The following is a 22553-nucleotide window of genomic DNA, read 5'->3' on the forward strand; positions in this document are numbered from 1 at the left end:
TGTAACCCCTCTGTACAGTATTTTCACAATAAAAAACTTAAAAAATAAAATAAATAAATAAAAGAAAGTTTGAGTGTCTAAAGGATAATGATGATAATAGACAATAGGCAATCTATGAGCCCATAGTTGGCATTTAAAAAGGTGTGTGTAACATCTTTACGTAAGAATACAAATCATTATGTATCAAAGGAATGACCAAATTAGGAAAAAAATTTAGTGAGAGTTGGCCCTGTTTCTGCTCAAATCTGGGGATTCAACTAAAGTCCAATAAAACATTAGGAAAAACAGTGTATTGAACATGTACATATGACTTTTCTTGTTATCATTTCTTAAATAATGCAGCATGACAACTATTTATAAACCATTTGCATTATGTCAGGTATTGAAAGCAATCTAGATAGGATAAAAAGAATCTGAGAGAATGTGCTTAGGTTACACACAAATAGGATGCTCCTGTATGTAAAAGACTTGAGCTTCCTACAAAACATGGCTTCTAGAAGGGCCCTGGAAGCAATGTCCCATAGCACCAAAGAACTAATGTACTGAATGCTACAAAAATCATGAGCACCAGATGTTAAAAGTGTCACATGGAATTTATTGGGGGACAAGTTACTGAAGCTGTTTTAAAGTATTAACCCACTGATTGGGTATCAGTTATGAATATCTCTGTTCTGGAGAGAAATATGGTAAATAATCCAAATGATGAAACAGCCTCGCTAACCTATTAGAATCGTAGTCTCTTGATATGGTCATTGTAGTATCCCATGATGATGAGGCTGTGATATTATCTATCCCTTAAAAAATATGCAGCCTGAATTCAATCACAAGGCTACAGGTGGACTTGCTTTGGGTCCGTACTGTAGGACACAGTATGAGATAAGCATCTGGACTTCATAGATTTCAATGCCAATCAAGATAGAAGTAGACAGTGTGGTGGAACATTAAAGGGTACTGAACAGGAGTGGTGAGCTAAGTATGTTGCATAATCTCTGATCAGACTGAAGAGCTGAAGATCAAGAGATTATTCTAAAGAACATCTTGAAGATAATTAAATAAGACAACTTTATTGAGTAATATTGTTGTATCAATGGTATTGGTATTGTTGCTTAGGAAAATATTCTTTGTTCCTGTAAGGTGAATACAGGAAAACATACCGGTATAACAGCATGATGTCTGCTGCTTATTTTCAGAACAAATTATATATATCAATACATGGCAGTAGACAGGTAGGTAGAAAAAATGTGGCAAAAATATTGAGAGCAACTTTAGGTGAAAGGGACATGTGGAGTCATTGTATTAGTCTTATCATCTTTCTGGAAATTTAAACATTCTTAGAATGAAAGGTAGGATTGAGGAAATCTAGCACAATAGAAAAATGATGGGAAGGAAGGTCATGACGGTACAAAGACACTCAAATATCTTTTCCTGGTGAAAACACACTTATACTAGCAATTAGATCATCTTGTATCTTCTCTGAAAGTAGAGGGACTAAGAGTAAAAGTGCAGTCTACAAAAACCCAATAGAGCTAGTCAGAGAGAATGGATCAAATAGTGAAACAACTAATTTAAAATAAAACTAATTTAAGATAAAATCACCACTCATGTGTCTTTCTAAGTGTATGCTTTACCCATTAATCAGAGACCCCAATGGATGAGTAAGGTTCTCAATATGGAACACATTTGGCTTAGTTAGTTAAAAACCCAAGTTGTTAAAGGCAATTCACCTTATCAAAAGCTAGATTGGACCTACAGAGAGGGCAGTGTAAGTAACTGGTGCTTTTAATATTCCCAGATTTGACTTTGTAGTGAGTGGTCATGTCATTATATTTCTTTGTGTCTCAGGATCCTGTCAGAGGAAATCATGTTTCAGATCTTTATGAACTAGAGTGGGCCATAAAGAAAACCAAGGCAAACCCCAGAACGAATCACAACTGGAACGAGACTGTCACCCTGGGAGACTATTTCACCCCATATGAAGCCATACCTGAGACGATGAAGGATTCTCTCCATCGGGGTAGGGACAGTGATTGGACACCATTGGAGTAAGTCCCTTTGTAACCAGACTGTCCAGCAACTTTCCGAACAAGTATTTTTCCTCCTGAATTACCGAGCACACCACTATTTAAACAAACAAACAAAAGAACGAAGAAAGTACAGAAATACGGTTTATTGTTAACACACTACTGAATCGGCCTCTATCCTTATTTAGACACATGGAAACAGGGAGGCCAAGGAAAAGTTCACCTGGACCTGCAGCCCACCCTCCAAGGGACTACTTCTTCACTCAGCCCGACATCTGTATTTCCTTACGGCCACGGATGGTTCTGTCAGTCAGAATTGCTTCTTGCTACCATATCTCAAACTCCTTCTCCATCCCCCTTCAAATTTCTTATTCCCAGTTGGTTTTGACTCTTGGGCTCAAATGATCCTCCTTTCTTGGTCTCCTGAGTAGCTGAGAGTATTGTCATGTACCACCACACCTGGGTTTCTACTAGTTCTTGGAGGAAAAATTTGTTCCCGGAAATTTCCAAGTTGTATCATAAAGGACATTTTTGGCATTCTACCAAGGTTGTAGGTCCTGACTTGAGAGTTTTTCCGTCTCTGTCAAACAGGTTCCTAAATAGCACTTTTACATATAGTCATTTCCCTGCCCCTGCGTCTTATGAGAGTACTTTGAATATCTGTAATTTATCACGTGGGAGTTTTTAGAAAAGTATGTATATTTGTTCCCTCCATACCTATACTTCCCACCAGGAATTTCCTGCCCCTCTCCAGAGTAAGCCAACAACCTTCAACACTCAACTTCCCTAAGGCTCAGAAGGAAATCAAGTGGCAGTAATTCTTGACATGTGAAGCACTGGATGGCTTTAAAATCGTGTTACATATGGTGTCTCACTGGATCCTTCCAGCAAACCTCTGAGCTGTGGAGGGGAGGGAATACTTTCATTCCTGTCTTATAGAAACAGGCTGTTCCTAGGAGTGATTCACTCAATAGTTTGTTGCTGGTGAACTACAGGACAGATTTGAACCCCGGTCTCGTTAGCCTCAAGTCTTGGGCTTGGTCCTTTTGACTTTGGGACAGGTATAGATGCAGAACTATTGTGTACTTGTGAAAATTTCCTACTGGGACAGAGGGTGAAGTGTCCTCTGTGGATGGACCTAACTGGAAGATGTGGGTGGATATTTCCCATGCAGGAGGACTTGATTTCCAGAATAGACACATTGGAGAAGGCAGGAGAGAGCCAGAAGGAGACTGCTTTTGAAGCAGCATAGAGTTCAATGCTCTGCTGAATGGAGAATTCATGTAAATATCACCTTATTTGTATCCTCATTCTCTGAAAGAGCAAAACAAGTTCTACTTCTTATTCTCCTCAGACTTTGCGTAGTACCATACATGGTTAGGATGTTCACCTCCTTCCTAACTCTGAGTAGCTAGAATTACAGGTGTGAGCCATCTTTAAACACAGGAATTAGTTTATGAGAAGACTGTGCCAAAACACAATGCTTTAAATCTTGTCTGTCTATTCTTCCTTTGGTCTGAAGAAATCAAGGAGATGGTGTGTAAGAAAACACGTAAGCATGATGTATATGAATATTGAATTATTTCATTCAAATGTATCCATATTTCTAAACTAAAGCTCTCTCTGAGTTCTCTGAGTGCCCTCCAGTCTCCTGACACTGGAAGAAGTGGCAGGACCATGACTGTATAGGTCCTCCACATGCTTAATCCTCATGTCTTTCATTTCTTTAGTTCTCAAAACAGACCAGCTCTTCTGATGAGAAACAAAGCTACTAACACCCCAAATCCCTGTTTTGCCCCCTTAAGATTTTGAATCCCCGCCCCATGGATGGTGATCCCTTTTTCCAGGCATGTTTTCTACCTTCCCAGTCCCTGGTCTGAGAAGCCACAATGACAGTCAATTGCTCCTGCAGCCATCTTGTTCTTAAAGTGTGCACATTCTTTTCCTCTATCCTCCTCTACATTCTTTTCCCTGTGCAAGGATGGCAAGTGAATGCTCTTCCTATTTGTCTCTCACAGGAGAGTCCATTGTTCCTAAAGCCCTTTCTAACTCTGATTCCTGTGAAGTCTTTATTTCCCTCTAGTCCTTAATTTGTCCACTAAGTGGTGCTAGGCTTCTCCAGATCTTAGGTAAATGTGTCATTTGGGCTCTCTGGTAGAAGTCCAGGGACAGGAGTTCTAATCTTCAATGTGAAACTAATGAGCAATTTAATTAACTTCCCTGTGCCCAAGTTCTTTTTCTAATAAATGGAGATGCTACCATAGTCTCCTAGGATTGAAACAAAGCTAGAAGAGCACCATAGTGTGAAGATTTTTTTGTCATTTTGATAACACTTTTGGTGAGAGTCCAATGTAGTACTGCAGCTCCCTTGTGCTGAAGAAACAGGCGGGGACAGAAGAGCCAGGAAATGCCAGAAACAGCAAAGTGCTAAAACCTCCTAGGATCACAAGTGAGAAAATGCAGAAGGTACCCTTAGGTTAGGTCCTGCCGTTGTCTACACAGACATGGGCTGTCTACACAGACATAGCTTGGAGTGCTGAAATTGTTGAGGGGGCTGCGTGGGCAATGTACGTGTGTGTAAGGATGTGTGTGAAAATGCATTCATGTGTCTTGGTATGTATAGAAGGCATGTATGAGTGTGCAAGCTTGGCGGACAGGTGAGGCACCCACGTGTGTTTGTGCACTGTTTTTATTCCAGTCTCTTTAACATTCCCCCGTGGATAATCCCGCTGCCACTGAAACCCCATCGACATTGTCACCACTTTGCAGCAGCAGTAGGTTAAAGAGAAGTGTGTCTAATTAAAACTACTAGTCATTTTCCAATGATATCATATGCAGTTTATCCCTTATTGCTTCCAAAACATCTCAGAGAGTACTGACTAGCTAGCCACCTAACAAGGGAGTGGATTTTACATCTCCCCTCCATCTGGAAGAGATGAGACTCAATAACTAACTAGCTTCTGTGCAAATAAAGAAAAGGAAGTCACACCTCGAGGCGCACACCTGCAATCCTAACTACTCTGGAGGCTAGGATCCAGCAGTCATTGCTGTTCAACAACCAGCCCAGGCAGACAAATCCACGAGGCTCTGATCTCCAATTAACTAACAAAAAGCCAGAGATGGAGTTGTGGCTCAAGTAGTAGAGTGCCACCCTTGAGCAAAATTGCCAAGCTAGAGTGTTAGGTCCCAAACTCAAGTCACAGTACCAGCATTTTTTTGGGGATCTGGGAAATTTTGCCTCCACCTAGCATCGGAACATAGTCTTTGAGAACCACATCCAAAGCACTGCGGCCAATTAGACCTGGGTCCCAGCTGCACACTTTTTAATGGTGTGACTTTAGAAAAGCTTTTCAGCCTGTCTTCATCTGTGTGTGTGTATGTGTGTGTGTGTGTGTGTGTGTGTGTGTGTGTGTGTGTGCGCTGCACTTGGAGCATGAACTCAGAGCCTTGGGTGCTGTCCCTGAGGTTTTTTTTGTGTGTGTGTGTTTTGTTTTGTGTTTTGTGTTTAGCTCAAGACTAGCACTCTACCACTTGAACTGGGCTCCATTTCTGGCTTTTTGGTGGTTAATTGGATAAGTGTCTCACAGAATTTTCTGCTGGGCTGGCTTTGAACTGCAGTCCTCAGATGTCAGCTTCCTGAGTAGCTAGGATTACAGGTGTGAGCCACCAGCACCTGACCTATCTTCATCTTTAAGCTGCATCTAACAGGAGTAGGAGCCACACAGGGGAACTGTGAAGAATCTGCAAGTAAACACGGGAACTTATGTCTTAGGCCTTGTCACCAAAGATATTAAAGAAACGTGCTATTCTGTGCTTTGACGTAAGGTGAAGGTCACTTTTGCCTCTCTTCATTTAGGCATTCCTTAGTCCAAAGCGTGTCCCTGCCTTCCTGGATCCCCACCAACAGCTGGCCCAGGGGTCCCCTGTTCTCCTTCTTCTCCCGTCCTTCTCCTCCTTTCTTTCCAGGCCATTGCCATAGATGTGATAGGCTTTCTTCCAAACATCTGGGCATTTGTGGCCATATTGCTATCATTTCCTTGCTCAGCACATACATGCCTGAAATTCTAGCAGGAAAATCAGTGAGACTCATATATCCAATTAGCCACCAGAAAACTGGAAGTAGAGCTGTGGTTCAAAGTGGTAGAGTGCTAGCCTTGAGCAAAAGAGCTGAGGGACAGTGCCTAGGCCCTGAGTTCAAGCCCCACCACTGACAACAAGAAAGCAGAAGGTTTCACTGAATTTGTCCTTTCTAATTACAGCAGCCCTGCTCCAGGTCTAGCTAGGAGCCCTTTGGTCGCTCATGATTAAGTAACCCAGAACCACCTACCTGTGCACCCCCGCACCACACACGCTGGAGTAAGACGCGTAGACACCTGTGCCGTAAACGTGGTACTTGGGATCTTGACATCCGGCTGGACATTTCACAATGAACTCAGGATTGATGATCTTTCCTGCTTTGATGTCACAGTGGATCTGCGGCACAGCTGAGAAGGCAAAACAAGTTGGAAATTCCCCTTGCAATGCCAGCCTCTGTATGAGGAGACTCCATCCGGCCTCAAGTGTTCATTTACTTAATCTTTAAAAGTCAGAGACGGTGCTGTCCTGGCATCCCTTCCTTATAACGAAGGCAAAGGTATAATGAGGTCATTCCGCACACCAAAAGAACAATCCTCACCCACACATTTAACCTGCTCCAAGCATAATCAAAAGACTGCCTCTTATGCTTATTTGAACAATGAATTATTTGAATGGGAGAACTGGATGTGTGTGTGTGTGTGTGTGTGTGTGTGTGTGTGTGTGTGTTTATAGAGAACCACCTCAGTAAAATATGATCTTGAGTCAATGGCAGAAAGGTACTGGTTTTTCAGGTGCTCTGTTATTACCCAAGGAAGACAAAACTCTCAATCTTTGAGGAGGAGGAAAGGCATCCTGGGAAGGGCAAACCAGGAGAACATGGACTTCAAGGCAGGAGGTGACTGGGACAAGGCCATGCGCAGAAGCCTGGAGGGAGGAAGGTAGATAGGCTGGACTGGGCCAGATTCAGAGGGCTTCAGCTCTTGTGTTCTGGGCAGCATCTGGGACCCATGGAAGACTGGACTGAGGGAGATGTAATGAAGGTGACCTTTGGCCTTGGTCCTAAAGGATCCTTTCAGCTTAGATGTTGGGTCATTATGGGAGCCATCTGTTCTCAGCTGCCACTGTGCTGAGTGGAAGATTGGGAACTCCCCTTGGAGCCTCCTTCTTGCTCCCCCTTTGCTTTGCCATCTCTCCCTGTTCACTTTGTCAAGGCATTGTTGGCGCATTAGTCTTCTGCCATGGATAGCCTTCTAGAGCTGAAGATAACATGGAGAAGTCGCTCCACTAACAATATCTAAACATAGAACTTGAAGTTTGAGGCTGGCTTGGGCCACAAAGTAAAACCTTGTCTCAGCAAACAGAAAAGAGAAGAACGTCATTCCCTTGATGACACTGAATAACAGTGTCACTGGAAATGTATTCAGTCCAGGGTCCTATTTTGCAGGAGGAACTATGAAACATGAGCACAGGTGAGCGTGACAGGCTCTGGGAGGGGGTGTGTGTGTGCAAGCCGCTAAATAGGAGGCCTGGCGTGGCGAAGGGTCATTTCTCCCTGAGGAGACACAAATCCCAAGGCAAGTGACAGCTGCCTTTACAAGCAGGACCATGTGTGCTCTACCCGGGGACACAGGGAGATCTTCAAGGGTAAACTTTCCATAGAAGCACATTGTGCCAAGAACTTTCTAGGAATTGCTGTTGCCTAGGTAGGGATGGGCTGTCTTGTGAAGCTGTGAATGAGCCATTGGTGGAAGAATGCAGGCAGAATAGCTGAAGAGGGGATTTATCCATGGGGCGGGAGGTGGAAATAAAACCCCTCCCCGTGCTAAGAGTCTGTGATTACACACAAGGATCCAGGAGCTCTGCCAGGCCACCCACCCTCTAACTGAGTTACCAACATGGTCTCAGAGCTGTTAATGGATTCCAGCTGTACCCCAAATGCACGCTCTCTCTTCCTTAACCCTTACGTGCCCAGAAAAGCAAGTTTCACTCCATTCAGGCTGGAAAGAAGGGAAGTTAGAACTCCTGTTCATTTCTTAGCCCTCCAGACAAGCTCTGCTGCTCAGGGCTAAACTAGCATGACACTCCTTCTGGGAGCAGGGGTGGGTTTAATCACAAGCTGGAGCAATTTGTGGTGTGCATTAAGAAGCAGAGCTCTAGGCTTAAAACAGTTGGTTGCATGCTCCTCACGCACTGAAGTGATTTCCTTTTTACCTTTTGTTCTTTTAAACTTTGATATCGAATGATTATGTTTACTACTATTACTACTTTGAGCCTTGGAGGCTTTTTTGTGTGCCAGTACTGGGGCTTGCACTACAGCCCTGGGTACTTGCTGTCCCTGATCTTTTCCTTTTTTTTTTTTTCTTAAGGCTGACACTCTACCATGTGAGCCATAGCTCCACTTTGGGCTTCTTGGTAGTTAATTGGAGTTAAGAGTCTCAATGGATTTTTCTGCCTGGGCTGGCTTTGAACTGCAATTCTCAGATCTCAACCTCCTGAATAGCTAGGATTATAGGCATGGGACATGGGTACCAGGTGAGTTTTTTGAAGATTATTTTTATTAACATATGTTATTTGTACAAGGGGGATTTCATTGTGAAATCATACATACATACATACATACAGTGTGACTTCAGACCTCATGCTTGCTAAGTAAGTGCTCGACCAATTGAGCCACTACATCAGCCCAAAGTTCATTATTTAAACACAGTTTGGGGGCTAAAGATGCAAATATTGTCTCCCCTCAAATGAGCTCCTTGCTCAGTTCCTGAATATGACTGGATTCAAGCTTCTTTTCTTCTACAAATGACTTGTACATTCACAAATCTGTATTCTCTTTTAGAGGTGAAGAAAACCAAAGACTTCTTTTGGGGATTTTAGTTCTTTGAAAGAGAAGATGACAAGTTCCAGGATCACCGTGAGATGAGACATTGGCACATTGAGATATTGGATCTTCTGATGGGCCAACCAAGCCTCCTGGGGTTGAGTAAACCATTGAAGGTTCAGGGTGCACGCAGCCCACACAGTAGGCATTTCCCTGAAATAACTGGTCTAAAAGACAAGGGAAAACGCCTCACAGAAATGTTTTCCATCCTGCTAATCTATTTGTTCTCTTTCTTGGAGTGACGATTGTTTTTTGTTGATTTGTTGTTTTTATCTTTCTTTTCTAAGGGCCTGCCATGGGTTGCAAGCATGATTTTTGCTTTATCTGCAGCCCAGAGGATTAGAAAAGTTGGTAGATGAACTCATTCATGAATTTGTCCCACAGGGGTGAAAGAAAAGAGGTCCCGCCCATGTGCTCCCTTACTTTGGAAAAATAAGGAGCAGTGGCAAAGTGTGGCTAAAGGTCAAATGTTTGTTGAATTTGTACAGATAATTAAGTTGGAGAGAGCAAACTAATTAAGTTTTGTAGAGTAATTGCCCAAATCATTGGAAAGTACACTCTTTGTCTAGCCAGGCAAAAACAAACAATTTATATCTTTCTGGCAGTAATTCTTTAAATATATGAAACCGTCGTCTATTTCTTTGTAGCACTGTCTGGGTTCTTTGTGAAGCAGTTTGTTTTCCTGTAACCATCAAAAATCTTCTATAGCTTCTCCTCAGCTCCAAGTGAAATGATTTGTCTTCATTTCCTTGGAATATTTTGAATAATTCGATTTATAGATGTTATCTCTCTCTCTCTCTCTCTCTCTCTCTCCCCTCTGTTCTTTGTCTCTTTTTGTCTTTCTATCTCTGTCTCTGTCTCTCTCCCTGTCTCCCTCTTCTCTCTTTGTCGCTCTTGGTCTTTTTTTTTTTTGGGTCCGGTCGTGGGGCCTGAACTCAGGGCCTGGGCGCTGTCCCTCAGCTCTTCAGCTCAAGGCTAGCGCTCTACCACTTGAGCCACAGTGCCACTTCCGGCTTTTTTTCTTTTTGCTTATGTGGTGCTGGGGAATCGAACCCAAGGCCTCAGGCATGCAAGGCAAGCACTCTACCACTGAGCCACCTTCCCAGCCCTCTCTTGGTCTTTTTGTCTCTCCTCCTTTTCCTTCTCCTTTTTCTCCTCCAATTCAATAGCATGTTTTCCTACTCCCTTTTCTGGATTTTATCCCCAAACCACAGAAAGCAGACCTTCCTAAGAGGTCAAGTTAAGATCAAGGCAGTCCATCTCAGGTGTGAAGGGAGCAGCAGACATCCAGAGGGGAAAGCTGTGTCTCCACCATTAGGTGGAAACTTACTTAGAAGTTCTAGAAAGGTTTTTTCTAGAACATTGTGAGATGAACAAAAGCCTCTTCTGTCTACTCCTAAATGGACAGTTGTTTGGAGGGTGAAGTCACTGAGGACTGGTGTATCCCAGACCTGCCTCAGTGGCGAGCCTGTATTCAGGAATCTGGCAGTCAACTCTCCTTCTCCCTTTGGACCCTCACCTGTTCTTGTCCATCATTCCTTAAGATTGTCTCCCCTTCTTATAGTCCCTGCCACTTTCACATCAGAGTATCTGCCAGGGATTCCTTCTCTGAGACTCTTGAAATCTGCTACATGGGAAGAAGAGAAAAACCAAATCTGATGGGTAGAACTGTGGCTTTCCCTTAGCTGCTGGCCTCGCATGGCTACGCACCAGGTGTAGTGATCTCATCGGTCCATCTCAGAACAGAAAGCAGATAGACTGGCCACTGTTGGAAAGTGCAATTAGAATCTCAGAGGCGTATTTCTGGGCCCCACACAGCACATGCCAGGTGTGAGCCAGGCAAGTCCTCTTGTGTATCCTCTCCGTGTACCGTTCATCTTTCCAGTGATCACAGGCAAACCACACTGCTTCTGGGAAAACTTTTCTATGATTAATTAGAGAAAGGCTTTGGAAGCTTGCCTTGTGGCAGTTAATGAGGAAGAATTATTATAAGATAAAAAGCACTTATGCATGAAAAGTTTTGATATATTATGCTTGATGCTGTTGGACTGTGATATTCAACTAGTGTAAAATCTTATTTTTTTTAAAGAGGATTGTGCAAGACATTATTTAGCTTAATGAAATAAACGTGATTGCCAATTTGAAGAGGAATGAGTCCTTGGTTCTGACATCCTGTGAACAGGTCATATGGTAATTCATCCTGTATAACAACTTCTTTCACAAAGCATTCTTTGTCATTTTTTTTTTGTTGAACAGTCTTATTTCTTTAAGTCTTTGCTCAAAACCATCCAGAAGGAAAAGTTCACAAATCCTTACAACCTTTCCATTGTCTCTTCTATAAAATCCCGGGCTTGTCAGCACTTTCCAGCTACAGCCTTTGTGTATGATTTTTATTTTTGTTTTTGCAGTACTGGAATTGAACCCAGGGTCTTGTGAAGGTTCTCTATCACTCGAACCACACCCTTACCTCTACATTTTTTGGCCTTGGGTTTTGAACTCAGAGCCTTAGGTTTGCTAGGCAGTTGCTCTAGCTCTAAACCACACCTCCAATCCTTTATTCATGGTATTTATTCCCAAAATGGCAACTGACACCCCAGTCTCTTTAGAACAATGTCTAAACTCCCTTAGATGGTCTACAAGGCCTTGGAGGCTTTGGATTTTTGCTTTCTCCTCTTCCTAATGTCTGCTATGGTTACATGGCTGATGAAAAGTGCTCATTACCAAGGGTTTTGAATAAGGATGAACCAGAGCAAAAACCTTGACGTCAAAATGGACTTTGTAGTACCTGGCACATAGTAAGTGAAGGGGAAAAGAGGTCATGAGAGGGCTGGCAGGCCAGCAAATCACATGGAAACTAGACTAGTATCCCACTATGATTTGTATTTTTGCTAGAATCCTTTCCAGGACTATGTAATAGTCATTTTAGAATACACGTCTTGGGTTGGGATATAGCTTGCCTAGCAAGTGCAATGTCCTGGGTTTGATCCCCAGTACCAAAAAAGAAAAGACAAAAAGAAAGTGAGTTAACAAAAGGAAAACACATCATTATAATCAAATGCTTTGACCTGATAAGGGTCTGTGTGTAGGTTGGACTGTTTAGCGGGGCAGGAGACCAGCTGCGGAATGGAATGGCCTTGCTCTATAAACAAGCAACGAGGAACATGAGATGGAAGAGGAGACAGGGTGATTTCACTCAACTGAAAAACCTGCAATACTGGGAAAGTCTGCTTTCCTTCCATCCACATGTCAGAATAAGGCCTAAAAAATTTTTTTATGGCTGGGTGCCAGTGGCTCATGCCTGTAATCCTAGCTACTCAGGAGGCTGAGATCTGAGGATTGCGGTTCAAAACCAGTCCAGGCAGAAAAGTTCCTGTGAGAACTCTTATCTCCAATTAACCACTCAAAAAACGGAAGTGGCATTGTGGCTCAAGTGGTAGAGTACAAGCCTTGAGCACAAAGAGGCTCAAGGACAGTGCCTACACCCTGAGTTCCAGCCTTACAACCAACAACAACAAAAATTATGATCTGGGTAAAACACTGGCTGGTGTTGGCATAGGTGTCTAAGAAGTGAATGGAATTGGAGAGTACTGTACTTATGAATTGCTACAGGTAAAATTGTTCAAGAAGCCAGGTATATCCTATACCAAATGTTCCAAGCATGGAGGTGTATTTTCTTCACCTGCATTTATTGCACTAAATTACCAAGTTCCAGAACAGTAACCTCCGCATGCCCTCATCAGTACGTGTGGGAATCATCCACCCTCTCAAGGTTGATTGCAAAAATCTTTCCATTCCGTAGATGGTATTAAGGTTAAGTTGTTGGAGAGAATTATGTGAATGAAAGGTTGTACATTTGACCTCAAGTTAAGCCTGTTTCAACAGACACCGATGTAATGGGAAATATTTCAGAACACAGAGTTGCTGCCTGTGGAGAACATCTTGTTCAGCCTACTGATTGTGGTCTCCATTGTGTACATTTCCTGCTCAGGATCTCCACCCTGTCACTGTGGTGAAGGAAGCTGTGTCTTTCAGATCAGCAAGGCCTATGGGTCCTAACCTTCCTCTCTATTTCTCAGGACTCAGCGCTGCACTGCCACCATCTTGATCCCACTGTTTCCTGAGTTTCTGCTACATGCACTCCCTGTGAAATGTAGCCTCAGTCCATCTAGAAGGGCTTCCTATCTACCTTCGTCTGTGAAATTCTACTGTTTGCTATCTGGTTTTCTGAAATGGGGTCTTGCTAGACATTCCAAAGCTGGCTTCAAACCCATGATCCTCCTCTCTCAGCCTCCTGAGATAGTGCCTCAGGTCTTGTTTTCAAGTTCTTTTGCAAAATTGTTCCTTGTTTCAGTGGCCTCTGGGTGTGGTGGCATCTTAAAAGCTTGGGTCTTTGGCTACAGTGTCTAAAATTAGAACAGTGTGGGGAAAAAGGAGAATAAGCATGTGTAGGAAAGTACAGAGGAGAAAGAGAATTTTATTGTGAAAAGAAAGGGTTTTATTTTTTTATTAGAAAGGACTGTCTGCTGAAGAAAGAAGTGGAGGAGTAGTTTAAAGTCCAGTTGCCTAATGTGACAGTAGAACTCAAGAAGGAGGTGAACAGATGAGGTAAGGATCAGGCTGTCCTGAGTAATCCTTGTTTAGATCCTTTATTCTGCTATGTGGTGAAGTAATATCAGCCTAAACTATTGTGTTCACCCTTAACTCTGTCTAAACAAGCAAGGCATGCACACATGTTGCCCCATTGTGAGGCCCACTGCTAGTTAATCATGAGCCCAGAGTGCTTGTTATAGCTAGAATGTCTCAGTGTAGAGGTGGGTGGGGGGGGGGAGGGCTCTTTCTACTCACATCTGACTACTGTCTATTTCAAAACAACCAATATGAATTCTATTGTGGGTCTTTCATTTGTTTCTTTGTTTTTGTCCAATGTGGGGCTTGAACTCAGAATCTGGGTTGTGTTCCCGAGCTCTTCTGTTCAAGGCTAGTGCTCTACCACTTGGAGCCACAGTGCCACTTCTGGGTTTTGAGTAGTTAATTGGAGATAAGAATCTCATGAGTGGGGGGGAGGGGGGAGGCTGGGAAGGGATGTGAAGGGTAAACAAAGGAGGAGGATGCAATGCTTGGTAAGAAATGTACGCATTATCCTGCCCATGCAATTGTAACCCTTCTGTACAGTATGTTCACAAATAAAATTAAATTAAATTAAAAAAAAAAGAATCTCATGAGGACTTTTCTGCCCAAGCTGGCTCCAAACCGTGATCCTATGAGTACCTAGGATTATAGGTGTGAGCCACTGGTACCCTGACCTCATTATTCTTTTTTATTGTTATTATTTGTTATTCTTATGCAGCACTTACCATCTTTTGCTTTATTTTATAGTGTTTTTTTTTGTTGTCCATTTGTTTGCCCATCAATCCAGACAGGTACCTAACTAGGACTAATTATACCTTGCTGATGCTTTTGTTTTTGTTGGGAAGATAGATGATGTCAAAAGACTCAGAATCATATGTTCAAGATTCAGAGGAAATGCACCCACACCAGGAGTACCTGGTGTGGTTTTGTGTGGTTGGAGACAGGGATTATTGAGGGTTTGAACTCTGTTTGGGGGGGCATGTTTTTATTTTATCTTATATAAAATTGGATGTTTACTAAAGTCAGAGACGTGCAGATGGGCCTCTTGTCATGACTTGGGCAGAGTCAGAGCTCACCGAGACAGTCACCTGGGTCATGCTCTCTTAGTCTGCTTTAGATGAAAGCCATTGCTTCTAGAGAGCTTCTGGGGCTTCTTCATGTGTGGAAAAACTATTGCTGAGATTTCACAACTTAAGGCCTTTTCTCCCTCCAGCACAGACTCTTTACCAGGCAGAGATTATTCTAGAATGTGTTATATATCATCTCAAATGCATAGGATGTGTTTATTACCGGATGGGTTGAAAGTCTCTTGAGTTGAAGAGTAGGCTTGTTTTGAATGTGTAATCTGAAGAGTAGACCTGTTTTGAATGTGTAATCTACCCATAAATGCAGTTTATCCTTAAAAAATCTATACCCTGCCATCATCATTTGTAGCCCTAAACCATCAAGAAAACAAACATAGCCACGTTTTGATAATTTGTTAGAAACTGCTTTGATAGGTTTATGCTGACTCAGCCCACTTTGAAGATGCTTCTGGATGGAGTTAGATTTATGGGTCTGAAAGGTATCAGGAAAACAAAAGCCTTGAAAAAGTCATCTTTTTTTGGGTCAAAAGTAAAAAAAATGACAAAATTCTAATTAATATAGTGTAGGAAACTGTACCTTGGAATGCACAGCAGATTAATTTTTTAAAGACTTTAACATAGTAGTTCTACTGAATTCTTTTCCTTTTAGTATTCTAAGAAGATAGTGAGGTCTTTGTGTTCTCTGACCTCTGGAGTTCGAGGTGACAGAGCAAAGGATGAAGGGGCCCAAAGATAACCCTCCCTCTGGGCTTTAGGAACTATAATCCTCATATTTGAAGAGATTGGGTTCTTTAAGCCCAAAGCATAATGAGATAGAAATATAATAATTTCACAGGATGTTTAAAATTCTTTCCTAGCTCCCTATAAGCCAGGTTTTGAGCCAGGCACTAGTGGCTCGTGCCTGTATTTTGCTAGCCTCTCAGGAGGCTGAGATCTGAGGATTGGGGTTTGGAGCCTGCTGGGCAGGGAAGTCTGTGAGACTCTTATCTCCAAGTAACCAGCAAAAAGCTGGAAGTAGTGATGTGGCCAGCCACAAGTGGTAGAGCAAGCAGACTTGAGCAAAAAAATCTAAGGGATAGTACCCACAGTTCAAGTCCTAGTACTCGTGTGCACGCATACGCACACATGCACACACACACACACACACACACACACACACACACACGGATTTTGAGGTCACAACTGGAAGAGATAGCCAGGCTTTTTTTTCTTTAGTGACAAGGAAAGATGGATCCCAACTCTCTTAGGGTGGCCCCTTGCAGATACTAGAAGGCAATATAAGGCTGACCTGTCTGTTTTCTAGTACAAGTGTTTCTTTTGACCCCTGAACACTTATCTCTAGAATGAGCTCAAGGGTCTGTGGTATATAGACCACAAGCACAGAGCCCCTGGTCTCCCTCTCAGGGAAACAGGGGTGGAGAGGCCATCTTCCACTTTACCCAACACATTGGGATGTTGTATCCAGCCTTCGTGGGCACTTTCATGCTCTTCCCCGCAGGTAAGCCTGCAATGCTTCTTACTCACCAATAGCCTCCTCTATCTTCTCTCTTCATATTCCACTACTTGGTTTTTGTTGTTGTTATTGTTGTTGTTGGCAAGATCGTGTCATTTTTTTCCCCCTAATGCAATCCTAGCCACTTTCTTCCCTCCCAGGGATGGACTCTGGCCAACCTAGACTGATGCAATTAGTTTCTTTCTCCTAGGATTTTGGGATCAGGAAAAAGAGAGCGAGAGAGATGCAGATGTGCAGAGAGAAGCAGAGGTGTTGGGTCTTGTGACCTTTCCATCTGGGGACCATTCCCAGCTGTCCTTCCTGCCTTGGTTTCTGCAAACGACTCCAAGTTTCCTTGTCCACTTAAACAAATTGAGCTTGGATTTCTGCTAATTACCTGCACTGAGATACTCCCCAGTGGCTTATGATGAAGTCCAGATTCCCAAGCACGGTAGTAAGGGCCTTCATAATCTGGTGCCTGCTCACTCTCCATTGTCCTTCTCAACCTTAACCTAGGGTTCTATGTTTCATCTAAATTGAATGAGTTATTTTGAGCTCTTTCTATTCTTGAGGGCTTGGGCATGATGCATTTTTTCCTTTGTGTACCAAGATACTCTCTCTCTCTTTGGTTTTATCAGTGGAGGTATGTTGTTTACTCTTGGAAGTCCTTCGAAGTGCAATTTCTTCTCCATCCTCTGAGGTTCCTTTTAACTCCTTTTCTCTTCTCCTTGCACTTACACATGACATAATTGCCTGTCTGCTTATCTTTCTTCCTGCCTTCTGTGAGAGTAGAGTCTTGATTGGTGTTGTATTTGCTGTCTAACTCCATGCCTGCTACTTGGCTGGCACCTAATGACTATTTGTTGAATGAACAACACATGTTGTCCCTTGCCTGCCATCACCTACCCCAGCTGTACACGATGTTGGATGGGAAAAATGAAAATTACTTTGGCCTCAAGCTATTCACTGTGATTTGGAATTACTCTTAAAGAATCCAATATTTCCCTGGTTTGGGAATATCCTATTACTTTCATTGTATCTTTTCCCCCCCTCTTTATTTAATGATTGTGCCAGAGTTTCTAATTAGAGAAAAGACCTCAGGCATTTATTGATTCAAATGTGCTGCATCACTAGGGAGATTTTGAGAATAAAACTGGAATTTAGCATATCAGAAATTCAATCCATCTGTGAGATCTCTCAAAAGGGTTTGCCCTTGGGTCATTTAGCACAGACTTTCATAGTCACAGAAAACTGTTGTCATGGTAATCGTGGAACCTTTCATGATTTCCGTATAGGAGTTAATGAAGATACTGGAAACAGCCCAATGGAATTCACACTTGGGTGTGCATTTGTCTCCATATTAACCCAATCATTGTTTTCAACACACATCTGCCCAGGGCCAGTCCTCTTGGCTCTGGGTCCTGACAGGAATAAATAAACAGCTGATTCCTTTTTAGTGTGTCAGCCTAGGAGGCTGTGGGTGGCTGCCCTTTTGGTCTAAGTCCAACAGCAAATCCCACATGGGAAGTTGAAAAGAACAGAAGGGGGAGAAAGGGTGGTTGTGTGAAGCAAAGCTGATTAACGTTGCTGATTTCAAGACATGTAAATTTAGTGCCTATAAAGAAAGCTTCAGTTGTGGAAAGCACAGAACACTATCTCTAAAGCCTTTATTATTTTATGGTCCTTTATTAACACACCTTAACTCCAGCCTGCAGCGAGCCTACAAATGTGGATCCAAATAGCCCAGTGTGTTCATGATTCACATGTGAGATTTGACATCTGTGTTCTGTCTGCAAGTTATTTCCCAATATCTATTTTTTCCTCTCTTTCCTAGTAATAAAATCATTTGCTTTTAGTGAGGCATGCATACTGGTGGTATTTAAGTAGAAGTGGTATTCTCCTTTCTTGGATATCTTTAGAGAGAGCCGGTATGTGTCCTCTGCCCCTTTTCTTACTGAATGGAATGAAGGATGGAGATGGACAGGGCCCTGGGAGGCCAGTTAAGAATGGGCAGAATGACAAAGACAGAAATTGAGGATTATGGAGCCTCTTAAAACTACCGGCCGATTATGCTTACAGAACATAGTCAAAGAAACATTTAGTCTTGTGTAAGTCCCAATTATTTTCCATTTTCTATCTTCTAAACTTAATTGATATGGTACCCCAAAGTAAAATCTATTTTCTTTCTTTTTCTACTGATTGAGTATAAACTCTAATAGATTGTTCTGTGAAGTTTACCTTCTGATCCCAGGGCATGCCTTTCTGGCCTTTTGCATTAATATGGGGCATAGAGACAGCATTTTAAAGGCAGGAAGGAAGCTCTTGCAGTTTAGCCATAGATTCTGAGTGTTGCCTGGTCTCAGTATGTGCAATTAAAGTTTTTCTAGATGCAGTGGAGCTACATATCTTTTACTTTTACATATCAGGACTCTTATTGCAAATGCTTTCTGGGGAGTGATACAGACAACCAATAAGACTCATAAGAATCATCATTATTTAGTCTCTGAGCAAAGCAACTAAGATAGGCAAAAACCTAACCCAGCCCAAACCAAACCAAAAGCACCACCTTCTATAGCTAGGAAATAAGTGTAACAACCCCGTGTAGAGGAAGTCCAATCATGCAAGTCTGATACCTGCAAGAAACGGCAATTTTACTTACTGTTTTTGGGCCTTTTAACCTTCTTTGTCATTTCTTTATTTGAATGGATTCCAGTCACCAGTAAAACTACATGAAGAAAATAAAGATTTATATAAGAATCAAAATTATTTTACCTAAGTGTTTTCTCTCTTCGGACTCTGACACCTGCTTTGATAATGCATAAAGTATTCTCAATGATGGAACTAATTTTTCCCTTATATTAAGATTGGGGAGGTCACTTCTCTGCCTTTTGGCTAAGTGAAGATTGGGAAATATGTATGGTTTGTGTTTCTTTCCCAGTCCCTGCTCAAAAATACCCCTGGAATACTTCTTTATATTCCAGTACATCAGTCCTACAAAATCAATTTTTAAAAGAAGGGAATATAGCCTGGAAAAGTGTGGTTGTTTCTTCAGTCTCAGGAATGAGGGAGGGAGTTGGATAAGTACTCACCTCCTTCTTGTGTTCCAAATGGCCCATTTCCCTACAGCCAGACAACTGCTCTTATCGTATTCAAGTGTGTACATCTGAGTGCATATGTGTATGCACACACAAGTATGTGTAGGTGTGTATGTGCAAGTGTGACTGAAGAAAGCCGAGTGCATAGTCTTATGTAAAAAGTCTTAACGAGGAGGACTTGGAAGATTGAGGTGGGAAGGAAGGAGAAGTCTGAGGGGATGATTTGAGGGTTCCCTGGAGCTCTCCTATAACAGCCCTGGTTCTACGTCCACCTTAAAAACAGGAACAGAACCTTAAGCAGTCCTGAGACATTGGCCCCTTTCAGGAAGTATAGAGCTAGGGGAAGAAGGAGGAACACTTCAACATGCCAGTTAACGAGTACAAGGCATCTTGATCAATGTCCCCCCTTCCATGGTTCAAGAAGGAGGTCTCTTTATCCTTTTAGCAACCCTCACACCCCAGCTCCTTTCCAAGAACGTTACATGAACTTGTGTTTAAAGAACATTGATACTCAGTATTCTTTCTTATTGCAAAACTACCCCTTTCTCCCTGTAGAAAAATGTAAAAGCACAAAAACAGCACTGAAAATATGGATGAACCCTAAAGTTTAAGTTTCCAGGCCTTTTCTGTGTGTATATTCACATGAGTATTTTTAAAATAAACATAGGCTCATATAGTGTTTACAATCTTTTATCACTTATTTGGACTTAAGAATAGATATTGACATTTTTTCTTGCCATTAAATGTTCTTCTCACAATCATTTTAATAGCCCGCGAAGTATTATACTACATGCATGACTTAGCTCATCCTTCATTAATATAAATAGCTTGATCTTTCCACCAATCCATTATTATTTCCTTAAAATAATTTTCCAAAAACTTTCTTATCTGAAATATATATCCACTTACAAGTTTGACATATGTTACAACATTTTTTTTTACTACAATATACATAAACAATGGGCTTCTCCATTTCTAGTTGAATTTAGAGGTAAAAAGCAGTGTTTTCCTTTTAAAACATTAGTCGATGCTCTATCGTTTTTCTTCCTGTCCATGTATTCTCCCTCCCTACCCTTGGGTGGCATTGTTTTACCTAACCTCCATTATAGCCACTTTTCAGAGAAACTCACTTTCTGGATGAAGATAAGGTAGAAAGAAGTAGAGCCAATATATGGAGAGAAATATAGAGTTCAAGTAGGCATTTGGCCTTCTAGTTTGTGTGCTTGTTTTTAATAGAACACAGATGCTCAATTTAGCTATAAACACACATTTAAAGGGAAAGGTAGTGATATCATATTAAACCAAACACTTAAGAGAACTCATGATTCTCTTGCTGCTCCTCAGTGAATGTGTATCTCCAACAAAATTCATGTTGAAATCTTAGAACTCAAAATGATCATATGAGAATGTGGAGTTTATGGTAGGCCAGTAGATCCAAAAGGATGCAGCAGTCATGGATGGAGTTAGTGCTCTTGAAAAAGAGGCCCCAGAAGCTGTCTTGTCCTTTCTGTCATATGAGGACACAGAGAGGCTGTGGCTGTCTATGAGCTAGGAAGCGAGTCCTGCCCAGACAGTGAATGTGCAGGTCTTCCCTGCCTCCAGCATTCTGAGAAACAACTTGCTGTTTTTCTTGAGCCACCCAGTTTCTGGCAGTTGTTTAGGGCTTCCTGAATAACCCCAAGACACTAGCTAGTCTGTGCCAACCACGCAGCCACTAAATTATCCTCAGTTTTGACTAGTTGAGGCGTGGGCGGGTGACATGCCATGTCTTACAAGAGCGAGCACATGAAAGAGAACTCAGTGAAACTCAAGGGAGTCCAGTGAAGGAGAATAAAAAGGGACATTTTTGAGGTGTTATTTACTTCTGGGGTTTGGGTGGGTGTGAGGATCTTGGAGGTCTAACTTTTATAGTAGTCTCTGTGTCATTTAACGCTGTACAAAGAACACAGTTTCATTTTGTGCACAAAAATGAACATCTCGTATCACAGGATAGTTCTTAAAAAACAAGCACAAAGTAGGTAGGGAAAAGAGTTAAGCAAATGAAGTAGATGGAGTAAGTGAAATAATAAACTTGAGTGGCAACTCTTGGGAAAACCCAAACACTATCCTTGTGTATATGTTTCCTAGTTAAAGCTTCCCTCCAACTCTTCCTCCAGGAGAGGGGCTACTCATTTCTGGGCCTACTTGTGTGCTTACGTCCTAGAGCAAGTCCTCACGTGCTATCAGCAAGACCTCTCCTGTTGTATTGGAGATGGTGAATTGCATGTTGAACTTGGGGGAGAAGGAAATCAGTTTTGTATTTATTTTCCTGGGAAGCTTAGTAGAGCACCAGGATGGATGGCTGGGGCACCTCCCCATACAAAGCATTAGATGAAGAACCCCTCCCTTTCCTGGAACTAGTCAGAGATCTGACACAGGGGCCATTCCTGCACATAAATCTTGAGGAGCTGGGCGCCGGTGGCTCATACCTGTAATCCTAGCTATTCAGGAGGCTGAGATCCGAGGATCGTAGTTCAAAGCCAGCCCGAGAGACTCTGATTTCCAATAAACCATTAGAAAACCAGAAGTGGCACTGTGGCTCAAAAGGTAGGGTGCTCTCCTTGAGCTGAAGAGCTGAGGGACAGCGCCCAGGCCCAGAGTTCAAGCCCCATGATCGACCAAAAAAAAAATCTTGAGGAAATGAAGTCTAGAATATATCATTTCAAGGCAATTATGATTTGCCAACTTTGCAACACACATTTCAGTTTAAGTAATCCCATTGTTCCAATTTTGAGTAACATAAAAAGCTCTCATACTTAATAGGGCTTTAAAGTTCAAAATCAAATATTAAAGGACTATATATGTGTTTGTAATACATACATGTATATGTGTATACATGCACACACATATATATATGTGTGTGTATATATAAATATATTTATATATTTATATTGCTGGGATTAGGTTCAGAGCCTTGAGCTTTCAAGATAGGTTCTTTACAACTTGAGCCATACCTCCAGTCCCTTTTTGTACTGATTATTTTGTAGGTAGGTTCTCTACCATGAGTTTAATCCACAGTGCCATCAAAAACAGAAAAAGTGAAGTATAATTGTTTTTAAATCCAGTCTAAAGCACTGATCATATAGATAAGTTACAAATGGAGAAATATGCAAATGAATATGCTTAAAGCAATGTTTAACGTAATTAATGATTTTAAAGGCAAGTTCACACAAAATGAGGAGATGTTTTCCACTATCTTGGTGGGAAATAACGGCACATTGGTCCTGGCAGGGC

The 22553-nt window shown here is 42.0% G+C and overlaps 1 protein-coding gene across 1 annotated transcript in view; it reads right to left on the reverse strand.

The window, feature by feature from the left end:
- Vit (vitrin) overlaps nt 1-22553 on the reverse strand; it is a 97504-nt gene that overhangs the window by 51178 nt on the left and 23773 nt on the right. Inside the window, exons 3-5 of the mRNA XM_013013606.1 lie at nt 18845-18910; nt 6349-6505; nt 1985-2118 (exon numbers count right to left, since the gene is read on the reverse strand). Of these exons, the coding sequence (XP_012869060.1) occupies nt 1985-2118; nt 6349-6505; nt 18845-18910 (357 nt within the window). The remainder of the gene's footprint in view (nt 1-1984; nt 2119-6348; nt 6506-18844; nt 18911-22553) is intronic.

Source organism: Dipodomys ordii, unplaced genomic scaffold (assembly GCF_000151885.1).
Source record: "Dipodomys ordii isolate 6190 unplaced genomic scaffold, Dord_2.0 Scaffold20, whole genome shotgun sequence".
In the NCBI taxonomy this organism is placed as follows: Eukaryota; Metazoa; Chordata; class Mammalia; order Rodentia; family Heteromyidae; genus Dipodomys; species Dipodomys ordii.